The sequence below is a fragment of the Drosophila miranda genome, chromosome 2, assembly GCF_003369915.1.
Source record: "Drosophila miranda strain MSH22 chromosome 2, D.miranda_PacBio2.1, whole genome shotgun sequence".
NCBI lineage: Eukaryota > Metazoa > Arthropoda > Insecta > Diptera > Drosophilidae > Drosophila > Drosophila miranda.
This window is the reverse complement of record NC_046675.1, coordinates 2,925,782-2,941,645: the sequence shown is the minus strand read 5'-3', so window position 1 is coordinate 2,941,645 and position 15,864 is coordinate 2,925,782. Positions and strand designations below refer to the sequence as shown.

General features: G+C 47.9%; 3 protein-coding genes across 3 annotated transcripts; 1 reads left to right on the top strand and 2 right to left on the bottom strand.

Annotated features, from left to right (window-relative positions):
• Positions 1-3,787: 3,787 nt before the first annotated feature.
• LOC108154681 lies at positions 3,788-5,479 on the bottom strand. The gene has a single exon (XM_017285022.1). It carries the CDS (start codon positions 5,477-5,479, stop codon positions 3,788-3,790), a length of 1,692 nt encoding a protein of 563 aa, XP_017140511.1.
• A 2,579-nt stretch (positions 5,480-8,058) lies between these two features.
• On the bottom strand, positions 8,059-11,905 carry LOC108154035. Its single transcript, XM_017284128.2, has 2 exons — positions 11,853-11,905; positions 8,059-9,655 (listed from the first exon to the last, which is right to left on the bottom strand). The coding sequence occupies exons 1-2, from the start codon at positions 11,903-11,905 to the stop codon at positions 8,059-8,061; spliced, it is 1,650 nt and encodes a 549-aa protein (XP_017139617.2).
• Positions 11,906-14,812: 2,907 nt separating this feature from the next.
• LOC108154036 (chymotrypsin-1-like) lies at positions 14,813-15,794 on the top strand. Its single transcript, XM_017284129.2, has one exon. The coding sequence runs from the start codon at positions 14,834-14,836 to the stop codon at positions 15,743-15,745; it is 912 nt and encodes a 303-aa protein (XP_017139618.1). The 5' UTR covers positions 14,813-14,833; the 3' UTR covers positions 15,746-15,794.
• Positions 15,795-15,864: the final 70 nt, after the last annotated feature.

Genomic DNA, 15,864 nt, shown 5'->3' with positions numbered 1-15,864 from the left:
TGGTCTCTTTTGGCCAACCATAGATTTGCATGTGCTAGAAAGTATCTATTAGGCCGGACTCGAATGCGAAATGGTAACAAAAACGAAACATTTAAGTTCATTACATCATGGCACAAGAAAAAATTGTGAATTGTAACACATTCGTGTGCAAGGGAACAAATGCTCGGAAAAAATCGAAGAAAAATCTTGGCAACCGCCCAAACTGGTTAGCACATATTGCCACTTTTTATAGACTTTTAATTACGCGATCGCCCAAAAACAGACGGCAAACTCCAAAAGAACTCTGTGCTGCTGCTCCAGCTGCTGCTTGTCGGCAATCAATGAAAAGTCTATAAAATTCGCCTGACACCCAAACACTCGAGCCAAGGAGTTATCATTTCAGCGGAGGTTTACATTTCAGCCGACAACGTGTTAAGCAGCGTTTTATGGGATCATTTGAGATGAGGCTGGGCCTGCTGCAGGTGCGGCACTCAGCTAAAGTTGGAGCTAAAGACACGCCAGGCTTGCCACATGCTAATTACGAACATGTCGCCAAGTGGCAACTGCACTTTGGTTCGGTTAACTTTTTGGCCCCTTACAAGGGGCTCAGACACGGCCTAATGCGTGTCTGCGAGCGTATCTACGAGTACATCAGATCAACGAATATCTGTGGTCAAATTTTGTAGCCCCACTGCATTAGCCACATTCGTTGGATCCTCCCAGAACTGACACCTCTGGGTGCCATTAAGTTTTAACATCCTTGACCACACTTAAAATCCACTTCGAATGAGCACGCTTCTTAATATGCCCCTCAATCCTCAAAATGTTGTCCAGCCAGAGCCAGAGCCAGAGCCAAAAGGCCTTGGTCCGCTGGATAGTTTTTGCCCCAAACAATGCGCTAATGATTTATTTAAGGCACATTAGCATCAGCATCAGGAACGGCATCGGCGCATTGCCTTTCAGCATTCAGCACTCGGCGGGACCACCGAACCGAACCGAACCGAACCCACCGCCAAACCGGAGATTGCCCACTGGGCCAGTTGGGTGGGCGTCAGTGGTTGGATTTTTTGGGGCCGCACCCCTTCTGCGTAGCATTGGCAGTGACCCGGCGAGCGCCATAAACTTGGACGTGGACGTGGATGTGGGAGCCAGGCAGCGACCGCGTACTTCGTGTATCGCCGGCTGCGTATCTGCGCCGCGGGTGCAAAACGAAATCGACATTTAATGCGCTACCACAAAAATTGTCTGGGGGGTGGCGGGAGAGTGGCTGAAGGGAGGGTGGGAGAGACAGCGGCAGCGTTTCCGTTTGTAGCTGCGGTTACCATGATATCGCATATTTCAATCAATTTGCTTATTATTGTCGTTGCTCTCGGGGCATTCCCGTTAGTATAATAGACCATAAAGGTGCGCTCAAGATCGACACAAAAAGCCAGCAACATCAACAGAAACATGAAAAGAAAGGGTAGCTTCAAAAGTCGAAGCTTCAGATACCCTTGTAGATGCTGCCATCGTGAATGAAAAATATCTACCCATCAGACTGGATGTTCTAAAATGGAATCGCAAGAAGATTACTCTATTTACGAAGAATATGTACATCCTTCTCCATGTCTCCTCATACGCGCTAAACCCTTTGTGAGAGTATTGAAAGCACAACAGAAAGCAACACAAATTTCACCACAATATATAAGCCAAGACGAATCTTTGTTTTTTTTTGGGGGGGGTTTTTGGGATGGGATGCCACTGGGTCTGAAGCGTGAGATGCGACCACATGCAAATTTGCGCGGCACGATGTCGTCCCTGACAGACACTTGTCAACGAATTTCTTTTTGTTTCGAGGGGCCTTTAAGCTGATGCCTTAGCCATTTTGTTCTCGACAAAACTATGCAAATATATGTCGGGCCTGAGCTTGAGGCATGATGGGGCATGGAAATGATGACGATGCCGATGCCGATGCCGATGCCAATGCCGAGGCAGAGTCGTCATGTCAACTTCTCGACAACAACAAATGAAGATCAACGTTGGCTTATTTATTTTATTTATATGTACAGGCGGACACATACACGTACCCATATACATATATCCCGGAGAGCACGCCCCTGCAACTGCAACTGCAAGTGCAAGTGCAGCATCCACTGCATCTGCAACTGCTGGAACTGCGGCATTAGGCATTCAGTTGGAGGCAAACACTTGGCCTGGCCAGAGAGAAACTGCATGGCAAACACATTTTTCGCGCCCCAAAAGTGTTGGAGGCGTTTTGTTGTCCACTTAGAGACACGGGGCCGTCTCTTGTCTGCCGCTTGGATGTTGCTGGAGCCGAGGCTGGTGCTGATGCTGGGGCTGGTGCTGATCTCGACTTGCAGCAGCCACTAAGCGTCTTAGGCACACGTCAGGCTGTCGCTTCTGTCTGTTGTTGGTGTTGGTGTTGGTGTTGGTGATGGTGTTGGTGTGGGTTTCGCTGCGGCCTTTTGTTGCCTTTTGGCGCCTTGCGGTGGTTGTTGTTGATTGTGGCATTTTGATTGATTTCTTTTGACTTTTGGCAGCGGCAGCCGCAAATATTTGGTAATCCTGCCAGCGAACAAGCCGCTTCATCAGCAATTTTAATGCATATTTTAACACCTTCGGAATCGGCACTCGGCACTCGACAATCGGCTATCCGCTTGACGATTTCCTCTGGCATTTTAATGCCAGCCTGGTAAGCACCAACTTTCTAAGCGATGCCTCCGATAACCGTACAGAATTCGTTGCGTTGACATCTTTGCCACTGATGCTGCTGCTGCTGCTGCTGCCACCATTTGCGCGGCTGACCATAAACTTGATTTCCGCGCACATTCGGCGACAATTTGTCAGAAATTCTGGCACTTTTTCAATCCGTTTTCAGCAGCCTGCGTATTAAGGTCAACGTCAGTGCTTAATTGAACACCTGGACAGCTACAGCCACAATCGCAGTCGCAGTCGCAGACCCAGTGGAAGTCCCACCAATGGTGGTCTGCATAAATGACTCATAAGATGGTGCCAAGGTAAAGGCAGATTGTTTTCCCTTTCTGGCGCGGAATTTCAAAATAAATCAAATAAATCACTGCACAATGCCCAGAACTCAATGGAATCGTTAAGAAATGTATAGATAATATGGTTCCGATGGCATACATTCGGTACAATGAATCAAAATGATAACAAATCCTTTCGAACTGCTCCGAAACTATTCCGAAACTGTTGTACAATTGTTTTATAATAGACTTGTGGACTCCGATTCAAGATGTTTTATATTGCGCCACATCTTTGACAGCTTTGAAGCTGCATCTTCGCTTGTCAAAGTTTCAAAAAAGTATCTCCTTGCTGTGGCTCTTTCTGATGCAGATGCAGATGCAGTTGCAGGTGTTGGAGCTGGGGCTTCGGCTTCGGCTTTGGCGTCTCTGGCTAAATAGTGCAAAATCGTGAAATCAAATTTGTTCACGTTGCAGTTGCTGTTGCTGGCAGTCGATGTCTATTATTCGCTTTATGTTAATCAAAACGGGCCAGAGAATCAGACACTTCTTGCGTTGTCCCACCACAGTGTGCCAGAGTGTGAAAGACAGACATCCCATGGTCTGGCGGGACTAGGCCACAAATTTGTTGGTGTTTGCTGGCAAGGCTTTACATAATTTGGTGGATTTCTTGTGGTTTGTTTCTTTCTGATTTCGCATTTGGAGTCGAGTCTGATTTCGTGGCGCTCGCTCGTCGTGTTTCTGCGGTGTCTTCCTGGTAAGCAATTTGCATTTATTTTGATATACTAGTACAGCGAAAATAACAAAATAAAGTGCTGGCTAGTGCCCTATAGGCTGTTCAGAAAGACGGGCGTGTAGAATCGCAGCAGTTCTAGGACGAATGCGACGACACAAATGATCACTCCCAGGCCACTCAGGCGCCAGGCCAGCTGAAGGTCCTGCAGGGTGAGAGCACGCAGCTGCTGCGACTGACTGTAGTCCTTGATGGTCATCTGTCCGGCCCTGACCATGTCGTAGAAGCTCATCCGAATCCACTGCGAAATTAGGCCCGCCTGTTCCATTCGCAGGGTGAACTGCTGCAGCCGGTCCCGGTAGACAGACTCCGGCGGGATGAGCAGGCTACTCGGCAAGTACCCATTAAAGCACATGTCGCGGGACAGGCGAAACACAGGACGCGGAAAGTGGCGCTGCTGGGTTTCAATGACAGCCCACTTCACGCTGGTAATAGTGTAGGCCCACGTGGTGTTGAAATGGTTCCGATTGTCGTAGAGATCGGTGGGATTGTTGGTCAAATGGAATGCCGCCGCATACTTGGCGCGGAAATCACCATCTAAGAAATAGAACTCGCTGCGCATCCCGAATATCTTCAGACCCGATCGCAGCAGATCATCGAAGCTATCAATCCGGGCTGAGGCCGGTCGCGAGATCAGCAAGGACAGCAGTTGGGCCACGCAGGCGCACACCAGGACGAGGGCCAGTAGCCGAGGCGTCAAGTGCACCAATCTACAGCGAAAGTCGATCCCCAGACATTTGAATAGCGCCGGAACCAGCAGGCCAAAAACTAGACTGGCTGCCAGCACCACAATCACGGCCTCGCAGCTCAAAACCCGATGGAATAGCGAGAATACGGGTATGGGTCGCTCCATGGGCAGCATTATGCACCAGCTGGAGTAGAGCATGGGATAGGAGTACTGGTAGTACCATTTGATGTTCTTCTCCGTTACCATGGTGGGAGTGAGTCCAAAGTCCACGCTTGCATTCCTGGTCACCTCCAGCATGTACAGGCTGGAAGCAGTCCTGCCCGAAGCCCATGTGGGGTACGACACTTTCAGCCTGCCCCCCAAGCTGCTCGCAAATTCTGCGATGAACGTCCAAAGGTAGCCAGCGACTCGTGTCTCTCCATTTGCATCCATGTACTCGAAGGAATTTGGGGGCGAAAAGTCCGGTATGGCAATTATCTCTTTGCCTTTAATATCTGCCAGTTGGTCCGCAAACATCTGAGGTCTGGGTGAGCCGGGGCTGAGAATTCTCTGTTTTATGAGGACAAAGTGCGGGAAGGCCCGAAAGCTGTAGACGAACAAATGGCGACTCCATCGCTGGAAATACAACATCACATTCAGCATGCTGTTCTTGAGGCAATACGACAAGATTTTAGTAGCCATAAGTTCCTCGTTCCTGCCAGGGCCCGCTACATCGATCAGCACACGCACCCCTCGGAGGTGGCTCAGGCTCGAGGACAGGCCCATGAGTTCCCACTCGTTGGACTCCCGCGACAGGCAGGCCAGGACAAAGAGATTGCTGCTGAACTGTTGAACTAGGTCCACTGCAGGCTCATCACTTTGCCACACAATCTGAGGATTGGTGGTCAGGTTCCGCTGCCAGAGCCAATGCCAGCTACAGTTTAGGCCGCTTGGGTTGTAGTATAACACGGTGGTCTCACCGGTCACCAGGAACTGCAGCACTAGGCCGTACAGATCGAACAGTTCCTGCGAAATGGTCCGACTGAAGTGGGCCAACATGTCGCGGCCCCTAAACAAGAACTGAAGGACAAGCAAGGCTCGCCGTTGGAAGCACCTCTATTTGCTTCTGCTCCTATTTGCTTTGGTAATGAAATCAAGGCTCTTATCGAATCCCATCGCCAACTGGTAATAGTAATTACCTCAGTAATTACCATTGTGCGGAGGGAAGTAAAAAGTTTGCACAGTGATAATCGCGACTCTGAGCAAATACGAGATTGTGAACATTGTAAAAGAGTCAAGGGTATGCGTTGTCAAACTGTTTAAGTTACGGGCAACTGGGAATGTCTCTGCAGCCATGTAAAGTCCATAAATTCCTGACCTTTCAACTTGTGGGCAGGGCACCTTCGGATGTGAGCAAAAACCAGGCAGAGAAACAAAAACCAGAGGGAGAAAATATGGCAATTCGGAACCAGAGGCCCCAATTCCAGTAACCAGTAACCAGTCAGCTGCAGCTGTAGAATTTTTAAGCCGAAATATATTTCGGCTGCACTTTGTACTCTCGCCAAAAGGGATAATTCAGATTTCCTCGGCGGTATGCGCCGTTTGTATGTAATTGGATTAAAACAATCGTTTTCCTAATAAAACTCTTTGAAACGCATACACCAAGGGAAAACTGGTTTAGTAAAAAGAAACACAGCCAAAAATATCTAAATTAAGTATTATACTTTTAAATAAATACTTTAAATATACAAATGTCTTAAACAAAACACTTTTGTTTATAGTTTAATCTCTCGAAGCTAATGCATTGGTGTACAATTTTAGATATACTTCTAAGTCAGTTGAGCAACAAAGCTACTCTGGCTATTCTTTGTCAGAGTATAAGGACTGCGGTATGCTCCTTACTTGATGTGACTGCCACTCAGCGTGCAGGCGGCATTTCTTTTCGCCTGGCATGACGTTTTATGGTCGACGTAGGCTTAACTCCGCCGATCCTTCATGGCATCTGACAACACCCTCGCATCCGTCTTGCGGAGAAAGTTATGTGGACCGCTTGCCTCTTGCGGTTGGCGGTCGGCGGTCGGCGGTTGACCGTCGACGGTCGGCCTGCGTAAGTATTTTCCTCTTCGCTGACCTTCGTGGCTGGGACAGATCGTTTAATAATTTGCAGCAAATTATAAGCAACGGCTCGAGTGGATGCCGGGATGACTGCCAGAGAAAATGGTGGACGGGAGGACGGTAGGAGGGCAGCTAATGGCGGCAGCACTCTCCCGGGACACCAAGAGCACGATTCGAAATTGTCTCACATGTCGTGCTCTTGGATCTTGGCTTATGGCACGCCCCCGCATCTCACCTTTTACGTTGCAATGATTCTGGCTTCATTTTCCCGTCGATCACGGCGACATAATTCATTCCGCCAGGCTTCGTGTTTTGTGGAAATTTGTCAACAAAGTCGTGGCGCTTCTTGTGTGTCATAAATTGCCCATGGCCTGCCAATTGTCCCATCCCCAAAAGACAGATATCTATATGGACTGGGAGGATTATTCTAGGTCACCTGAAAAGGTTTAAAAGTCATTTATTTGAATCTTTATTATTCATTGCTCTATCATAAATATCTGAACAAGGCATTAAGGCATTTGCGTGTGAACATGTTGCATTTGGTTAAAAGGTTTTCCTCGACAGTCGACAGTCGATTCATTTGCTTAACAAGAGCTCATTTGAAATTGAGATGTGCAATGTTGCAACACATCTTTTGACAGCGGTTCGAAGCGGACCAAAAATGCATCTTCGGCTGTCGAAATTACACAAAAGTATCTCGTTGCTGTGGCTCTTTCTAATGCAGATGCAGATGCAGGTGTTGGAGCTGGGGCTTCGGCTTCAGCTTCGGCGTCTCTGGCTAAATAGTGCAAAATCGTGAAATCAAATTTGTTCACGTTGCTGTTGCTGTTTTTGGCAGTCGATGTCTATTATTCGGTTTATGTTAATCAAAACGGGCCAACGAATCAGACACTTCTTACGCTGTCCTACCACAGTGCCAAAGTGTAAAAGACAGACATCCCATGGCCTCACTCTACCCCTCTTTGGCGGGACTAGGCCACAAAATTGCTGGTGTTGGAGACTTCTTCTCCTTCTGCATTGTTTACGGCCAAGGTTTTAACATAATTTGGTGCATTTGTTGCGGTTTGTCTGGGGTCTTTTTCGGGGGGTGGGATCGGTTCGACTCTGATTTGTTCGTCTCCCATTTCGTGGTGCTCGTCGTGTCGCTGCGGTGTCTTCGTAGGAGGCAATTTGCATTTAGTTTTATTTGCCTTTGCCGTCGACAAAAAACGGAGAGAACAGCCAACACGAAGGTGTAAGTGTAAGACAGTAGGAAACCACTCAGCGATGCCAACAGCATTGTTAACTACTCTACTGTCTGTTCCAGCAGGACGAGGACCCATGGCAGAGCCCTCGTCTTCGTCACCGTCACGAAGTGAAACAAAAAGTTTCCCCTTGCTGTTTGTCTGTTTGCTTGTCTCTATTTGCCGAAGGCGGCATGGTGGTTACAGTTACAGGAAACGGGGTAGTCCGAAGTCCATTGTGGCTCTATCGCGCGCACATCACAGCTAACAAATTTCTCCACGTAATTGCCGCGAGGATAATTAAAAGCCCAGCCAGGACTTGGCCAGGGGCACAAGCTGCTCGCAGGCAAACACCCACAGGCTAATTAGGACACAAACACCGTAGCACAGAAATACATTGGCCAGGTCCTCGCTGGACAGCGACTGGATGTGGCGCCCTTCGCTTAGGTCGCGTATGTGGAGGCGACCCGCCTGCACCATGTAGTAGAAGCTCCGATCCACCCAATGGTCGAACAGTCCAGATTCACCCAGCTGCAGCATGAAGTGGTGCAGGGTGGGGCGGTGCGGGGAGTTCTCGGGAATGACCAGGGCGAAGGGCACCATTTCGTAGTAGCAGAGGTCCGTAGAGTAGCGGAAGAGGGGTCGAGAGCTGTGGGACTGCTGTTCCGCGTAGAGCTGCCACTTGGTGTTCGTCACCGTATAGGCGAAGGAGGTGTTCAGGGAGTTCCTCAGCTGGATCAGCTCCGAGGCGAGATTGCTGAGCCGGAAAATGCTGGCGAATCTCGTCCGCATGTCGAAATCGTAGGCGGCGTACTCGGACCGAACTCCGAAGATATGCAGCTTGGTGTTGGCCAACGCCTGGAAGCTGTCGATGGGCGGATCTGTGGGTGCAGACACCAGCAGACTCAGGAGTCTTCCCTGGTAGTTGGCCGTGAGCAGAGTGACCAGAATCAGCCAACCCAGGGCCTGGAGTCGCCTGTGGCGCAGCCACCGCCCGCGCAGAAACTCGTGCAACAGCCAAAGCAGAAGCAGTAGCGTGAACGTCTTAGCGGGCACGGTCCAGGAGAACACCTCGCTGACTTCCAGCTCACGTTCCATGGGCAGCATGGTGCACCAACTGGCACAGTGCACCGGATAGGCGTACTCGTGGTAGCGGTCCAGGTAGCGCATTGATATGGGTTGCACACTCGCTGCCACATCCACCCGGCCGTCACTGGCCAGGTCCAACATCTGGATGTGGCTCAGGGTCTTTCCCTGCACCGGCTGACCAATTATCTGCAGATGAGCATTGTGTTTGCGGGCGAACTCCACCAGCATATTCCACACGTAGCCTAGAATCTGGGGACGACCCTGCTGATCGTAATAGAGGAGGGTGTTCGGCTCGGAGAGGTCTGGCATTGTGCGCAGCTGATAGCCATTGAGATTCATAACCTTATCGGGGTATAGGTTTGAGATCGCAGAATCCGATCCAAAGAAATGTTTCCTCAATGAAAGCGTGGGATATGCATCGAAGCCGTACACAATCCGGGTCTCCTCAAAGTTACTCAAGACCACATCGGCATTGATCATCTCCATTCGAAGGCAGAACTCCAGAACCTTCGCGACCAACTTGTCGTCGTCATGATTCGCAGCCAACTCGATGAGCAGCCAGGCCTGTCGCAGGTAACGCAAACTATTGGACAGTCCTCTCAGAAGATCCTCCCGATGCTCGCCCGGCAAACAGGCCAGCACCAGGAGTCCTTCGTTCAGGAGCCCGTTGAGCTGAACAACAGTTCTAACCGAACGCCAAATAAATAATGGTATATCCGAGGCTGCGCCTGGGCCTAGATATTCCTCCAAGTGGCAATCGCTTCCGGCGGGGTTGTAGTAGAATATGGTCCTCAATTGCGGACTGCGACTAATCAACGATACAAGCCGAGTGTATAGTCCTTCGGTGAGAGAACTGTTCCGTCGCGACATGTTTGAGCACTGACAACCGTCTGACCTCTTCCAGGAATGGATTGGGGTAATTATTTACTTAAAATATAAGTTTGCTTGCTCCACTGCCGACAAAATGGGAACTTCATTTTCCACGGATTGAGTGACGTTTCCCTGATTTAATGACCCCTATACTATATGGAGCAAAGGACAATTACTCATTAGACACGCGCCAGCAAAAAAAGCTGCTGGCCATAAAGGAGATTCGATCGGAATTACAGTGCAACCAAAACAATTATAAATTTATATGTCTTAGCATATAAAAAATATCTAACGATCTAACGCTTTAGCTGAATTTTTAATATGATATTACTTGTGTAAAATATATAAAAAACAAATAAATAAAATAATAAATGGCAATGCAAAATTGTTATATTTATGTGAATAATAACTTAACAGTTGGCTATATTTGGAGCTTGAACATGAACTTTATTCAATAATTATTAATTTTAAAATGCCTTAAATAATAATAAATTTTTTTAAACTTGTAATGTTAGTAAAAAAGGTTATTAAAAAATACAGTGAATTGAGACAAAAATGGGATTGTGAAAACAAACACCCCTATAATTAAATTAAATATTCGATTTCATATAAAAACAAAGTGAAATTATGTAGAGTGACTTTGTCTTAAATGTATATGCATTAAAAATTTGTTTTTTGATATAATTAATTAAAGTCTGTGGGAAATATATTTGATTTATATATGAAAATATTCAATTTGAATATGAAATATATTTTAATTTACCACTCTCGGTCAAATACAATGGTATAGATATTAAAAATGAAGTGAAAATAGTCGGGGTTCATGGTTTTTTTCTCTGGCTGTAGAATATATATGTAACAGTGCGAACTAGATCAAGGCAACTTAAATACTATATCTATATTTAGATATATCTATCAACACACAAGCTCCAACTATTTATTACCCCTGTTCCACAAATACCCTGTACCGATGTAACTCCAATTAAAAGTTGTCCAAGCAAACATTGACATAGTGGGCAGCGAGCATAGCAGAATACAACGTAAATTCAATCTACCCCGTTTGGCAAAAAGTCCTGTACGTAGGACTTGAATCCTCACCTGGCCCCCGTTTCCATGTGGCTGGCCTGCTCAGGGATATGGAACGGAAACTTATTGTTCTTTTCGATTTGTCAGCGTTTTTAAGGGCTGACTTGCATACTCCGGCTGGCTCTGAATACAATGCAAATGCAACCGGACAGCGATTTCAAGAGGCAACGCGCCAACGCTCGAAAGCAAAAGTTGCGTCGCTCACAAATCGTGGCAGTCCTGACCTGTCGCCAATGTGACCCAAATAAAAAGCCAAGAAGGTTTCAGAAGAAACATTCTCGACGGTCGGAATACCCCAAAAAATTAGCAAGCACAAGTTTAAGAATAAGCAATAACGATGATAGAGTAAAAGATATCCTTTACAATTCTCACTCATTCCAATTCTATGCTATATTTCGTATGATTTCAATACCTTTTTATTCATTTATTTCTTTATAACGGATACACCTGCAGGGAGTAGAAATTATTGGGTATCCAAGACAATTGCTGGCCATCCCAACAAGAAACCAGCGTGTTGACAATGGTCAAATGTTCGGGCCAAATGTGAAGATGCAGCTGGGGATCTTAGACCCCCGAACCCGAACCCGACCCCACCACCGCCGCTCGCATACCAGCCCACTGGATTGTTTGTCTTCTCCGCAGACTCTTGCATACATTCGTACACCCACCAGAGATGCAGAGGCCGGCTACTGCAGCAGATGCACACACCACTTGCTGGCCCCAACTCTGCACAAGACTGGCAGCGATGTCCATGTCATCATCATCATCATCATCTCTGTTGCTGTTGCTGCTGTTGTTGTTGCTGGTGTTGTTGTGGTCGTGGTCGGTGGACTGTCTGGCACTTGTTTTATCGTCATTTTACAAGCATTTTTCATAAATTACAGTTTATTGTTGTTTGATAAACGGTCAGCGGTGGGCGCTACTTGTATTTTGTGACCAGCAGCAACAGAAGCAACATCAGCAGCAACCGCTGCAGCGGGCGACACGCAAATAAAAACCCAAAGAAGAAATTATTGTAGTTTTTTATTGTATTAACATCATTGTCATACCCATCGTCATCCTCGTCGTCGTTGGCGTTGCCACTGCCATTTGCCGTGTTCATGTTCGTGTTTGTTGAACGGTCTTGATAAGTTAAGCGTTGACATCTTTATGCCCCTGTATCTGTGTGGGCACTAAGCAACCGAACCCCAGCCAGCCTCGATCCACCTTCTTCTTTTTGACCATAAGAAGCAGTCATCGTAAAATTCACATAAGCCTTCACATAAGCGAAGACCAAAAACTTTGGGTGACACAATTAAGTATTTATGTGTTCCCGAAGAGCCTGAGAACTTTCGACAGATGAGTGTTATAGGATTCTCAGACATAAGAAACGAAAAGAGAGAACTTATCAACATACATGATTAACTAGAAGTAGAAGGTATGCCTTTTTCCCACTAGGAGGGGCTACCGTTCTAAGAATCCTCCTGAGGGAATGCTTTCACTCTCATTTGACTAAGAAGTTCTGGCGGAACCCCCCGCTAGGTAAGAGTGGCGCCTGGTCTGGCGAGCGCTAAGCAGTTGGAAAAACAAAAGATACGAACCGTAACTCACCCACTTATGATTTACGAGCCGAGAGTGGAGCCCGCGGGGGCCTTTGGCTTTTGGCGTGCAAATTACCAATGCAAATATGCATCCGCAGAGTGTCTATCGAGGGACGAGTGGTGGCAATGGAGTGCGCAGAAGTGGGGAGATGGTGGTGGCACAGAGATTTGCATAATTTTATGGCCACAAATTCCACTTAAACAACTTAATTAGATTTGAAAGAGAGGCAAGTAAAAAGGCTGATTTGAAGGCACTTAAATAAATAAACAAAATTCGAAAATGGAGAATGGATGGCATGTCCCTTTGGGGCAGCTGTCGTTTATTTATGTATCTGGCCAGCGCCATTTTGGCCAAGTCAACTAACTAAACGATCAAGTGCTCGCTGGAATGGGACTTATCTCTCGGAGTGGACCAAACTCAATAGCCACAAAACTGGCTACAAGCTGCAGCCGCCTCGCCGCCTCACCGCCTCCGCCTGGACATGGACTTGGATGTGGACTTGGACCCAGTCTGATCGGGCATTTGGGCGGGCGGGGCAAATACGCGTTCGTCTCCCGCTCTAATGGCAGCTAATCTAGTTAACAGTTTTTCAATTATAGACGATTTGGTGCGGCTGATAATAAATGCGATAAAACATATTTCAGGCCAACGACGCCAATTCCCCAGATTACATCAGAGATTGCCCACCGCCCGACGCGGCCTGGCCGGGCCGGACTGGACTGGACTGGCTTGGGCGTATTTCGGCTGCAATTGTCAAAACGATTTGGTCTCGGCCGGTCTCTCATTTGTTAGGCTCATGGTTATTATTAGCTGCGGGCGCTAATTGATTTGCCAGCTTGTACGAGTACGTACAATCCAAATGCGAATCATTAAAAACTTAATTAACGGCCTCGGATCGAACCGAACCGAACTGAACCGAGCCGGTCTCGGACCGCCCTTTGATTCGATTCGCCCTTTAATTACACATTCTGGCAATGGTATATTCCATGTTTTGATTTCCCAATTCAATTTCAGTCTTAGAAAATCTTGCATATTGAGAAATCCAGCCCAGCGATGGCCAAAGGTGCCGGCAGCGGCAAAACAATCATTTTTGGCAACAAATAAAATTAATGAGCTCGGAGCTGGCAGCGGACAAGAGCAATGCGACGACGACAACGACTAAGACTGCACTGGTAACCCAGTTCAAGTGGCCGGCCAAATGTCAGGAGTTAGGCATTTTCTGACAAATGTGCCACATGGCAACGAAACGAGGCAGGGGTACGGGCAGGGGTACGGGCCGGGGCTACGGCGATTCTATGGCAAACGAAAACGAAAATGAAAATGTTGATGGCAAGGCAAATGCAGCCCCTCCCGAAAGGTGGCCCGGCCCCGTCACAGTCACATCATAATGATGCCCTCAATCCGTGTCAGAGTGGCTTAGGCGAGGTTGGGTCCTTAGCCCAAGTCGTGCGCCGCCAACAAGGAATATGTCAGAGGCTGAGGCTCGGGCTCGGGCCGGTACGACGTGTGCCCGCTTAGCAAACATGGCCCGAACCGGCGGAACCAAAAGCGCCCCCTCTGACGAGCACTTAAAATTTAGCTAATGCCCTAAATGTGGGTCCATTGCCATTTCTGGGAATTAACGATATTAAAACTCTTATGTGCCGGAGAAGAAAGTTTGATTAAAAATTAAATCAAATCATTTGAGACGTACATTTCCGTAAGTGTATTCAGAATTCATCAGATTTTCTCCGAATAAATCCATTTTGTGTGGTTTCCTCATGCAGTTCTGTGCGGCGGCGTGACAGCTCTGGGCCACAAGAAAACCGCAGACTAATGTCGAAAAATTTAGCATCGATCTGGCTGGCATATGACCAAATTTAGTTCGAGCCGGCGGCTCTTCTGCTGCCATGGATTTCAAAACTATATCTCTCAGAACGAACTCGCCATCCATCGATCTCACTTGACTATCCGCAGCAGCAGTCGTTGCAGTGCAGTGGATTGGTCGTCGCTGTTGCTGTTGCTGTTGCTGGGTTGGCCTGGCAGTCAATAAAATTATAAATGCCACTTATTAGACCGAACCATTTCTTGGCAACGCTTCGCTGCCTCGCCTGAGCCTCGCCGCGATTTGATGTATGTAAATATAATGAAGCGAATATCGGGCTAATTAAAATAAATTCAGGGCGTGGCGAGCTCTCATGCCGTTTGTAATTAAATTAATTGCGAGCCATAGCCCCGCCACAGCCCCGTTGCTGGCCGGCGTTGCATAATCTGGAGCTACTGCCTCCTGGCCGTTGGATGCGGAACTGCTGTTGCTGCTGCTGCTTCCAAGCACTCAAATCCATGAAAAAAATCGTTCTGCAGCCAATGGAATCGGATGAAATGATCAGCTAATTTGATAAGAAAGAGAAACCAATTGATTTTCCATATCTTTTGGGCCGTGCCCTGTCGTACGGCAGTCAACTGCAGAATGCCCAACAGTCACCAGTCCGTGTCGCTTTTACTGTTCGTGTTGTTACTTGCCTTGAGCGGACTGCAGTCCTGCCAAAGTGCCAAATACCTGCAGTCGCGGGTCATCAATGGCGAGGATGCGGAGGTGGGACTGGCTCCCTACCAAGTGTCCCTCCAGATAGGGGGCTTTCACTTTTGTGGCGGCTCGATTATTACCCCCTTCTGGGTCATATCGGCGGCGCATTGCCTCATTGAGTACACGCCTACCGTAGTGGTGGGCGTCAGGGATTTGTCAAACGCGTTCGATGCAGTGCGCTACAAAGTCAAGTACATGACTGCCCACTGCCGCTACGAGCTGGACGTTCACGAAGACGACGTGGGCCTGATCAGAGTGACCACGGCCATTAAGTTCGGACAATTTGTGCAGCCCATCACCATCGATTGGCGGCCAGTGGCGGCGGGCTCAAAGCTACTTACCACCGGCTGGGGCGCCACCTCGTACGTCGAGTTGTCCAACGAAAGTGAGCCCATTGAGGAATATCCCCAGATCCTGCAGAAGCTTACAATGACAGCCATCTCCCTGGAAGAGTGCCAAGAGTATTACAAGAACAACGACGGAAGCGGCGGCGTCGACTATGGCGGCCTGTGCGCCTTCTTCGCCGGTGGCACCTGCAGCGGTGACTCCGGAGGCCCGCTCGTCCTCAATGGTAGGCTGGTGGGCGTGGTCAGCTATGGTCTCGAGTGTGGCGATGATATACCCGACGTCTTTGCCTCCATGTGGATGTACTACGACTACATACAAACAATGACCCGGGACTGTCTCTACCAAAACTGTAAATGCACGGAACCCATGCTATTTCCTTACGACCAGCTCTACACCGATACACATAAAGAAAATCTGAATAGGCATAGAAGAAGAAGACTATCATAATCAAGGCTGAACGGTATAAATACGAGTATTCGGTCACAGTATGAAATAATTTACGCAGTCGTTTCGGTATATTTATAGTAATCTGGTTACCATTACGGACGCGATGGTTGGGTCGGGCC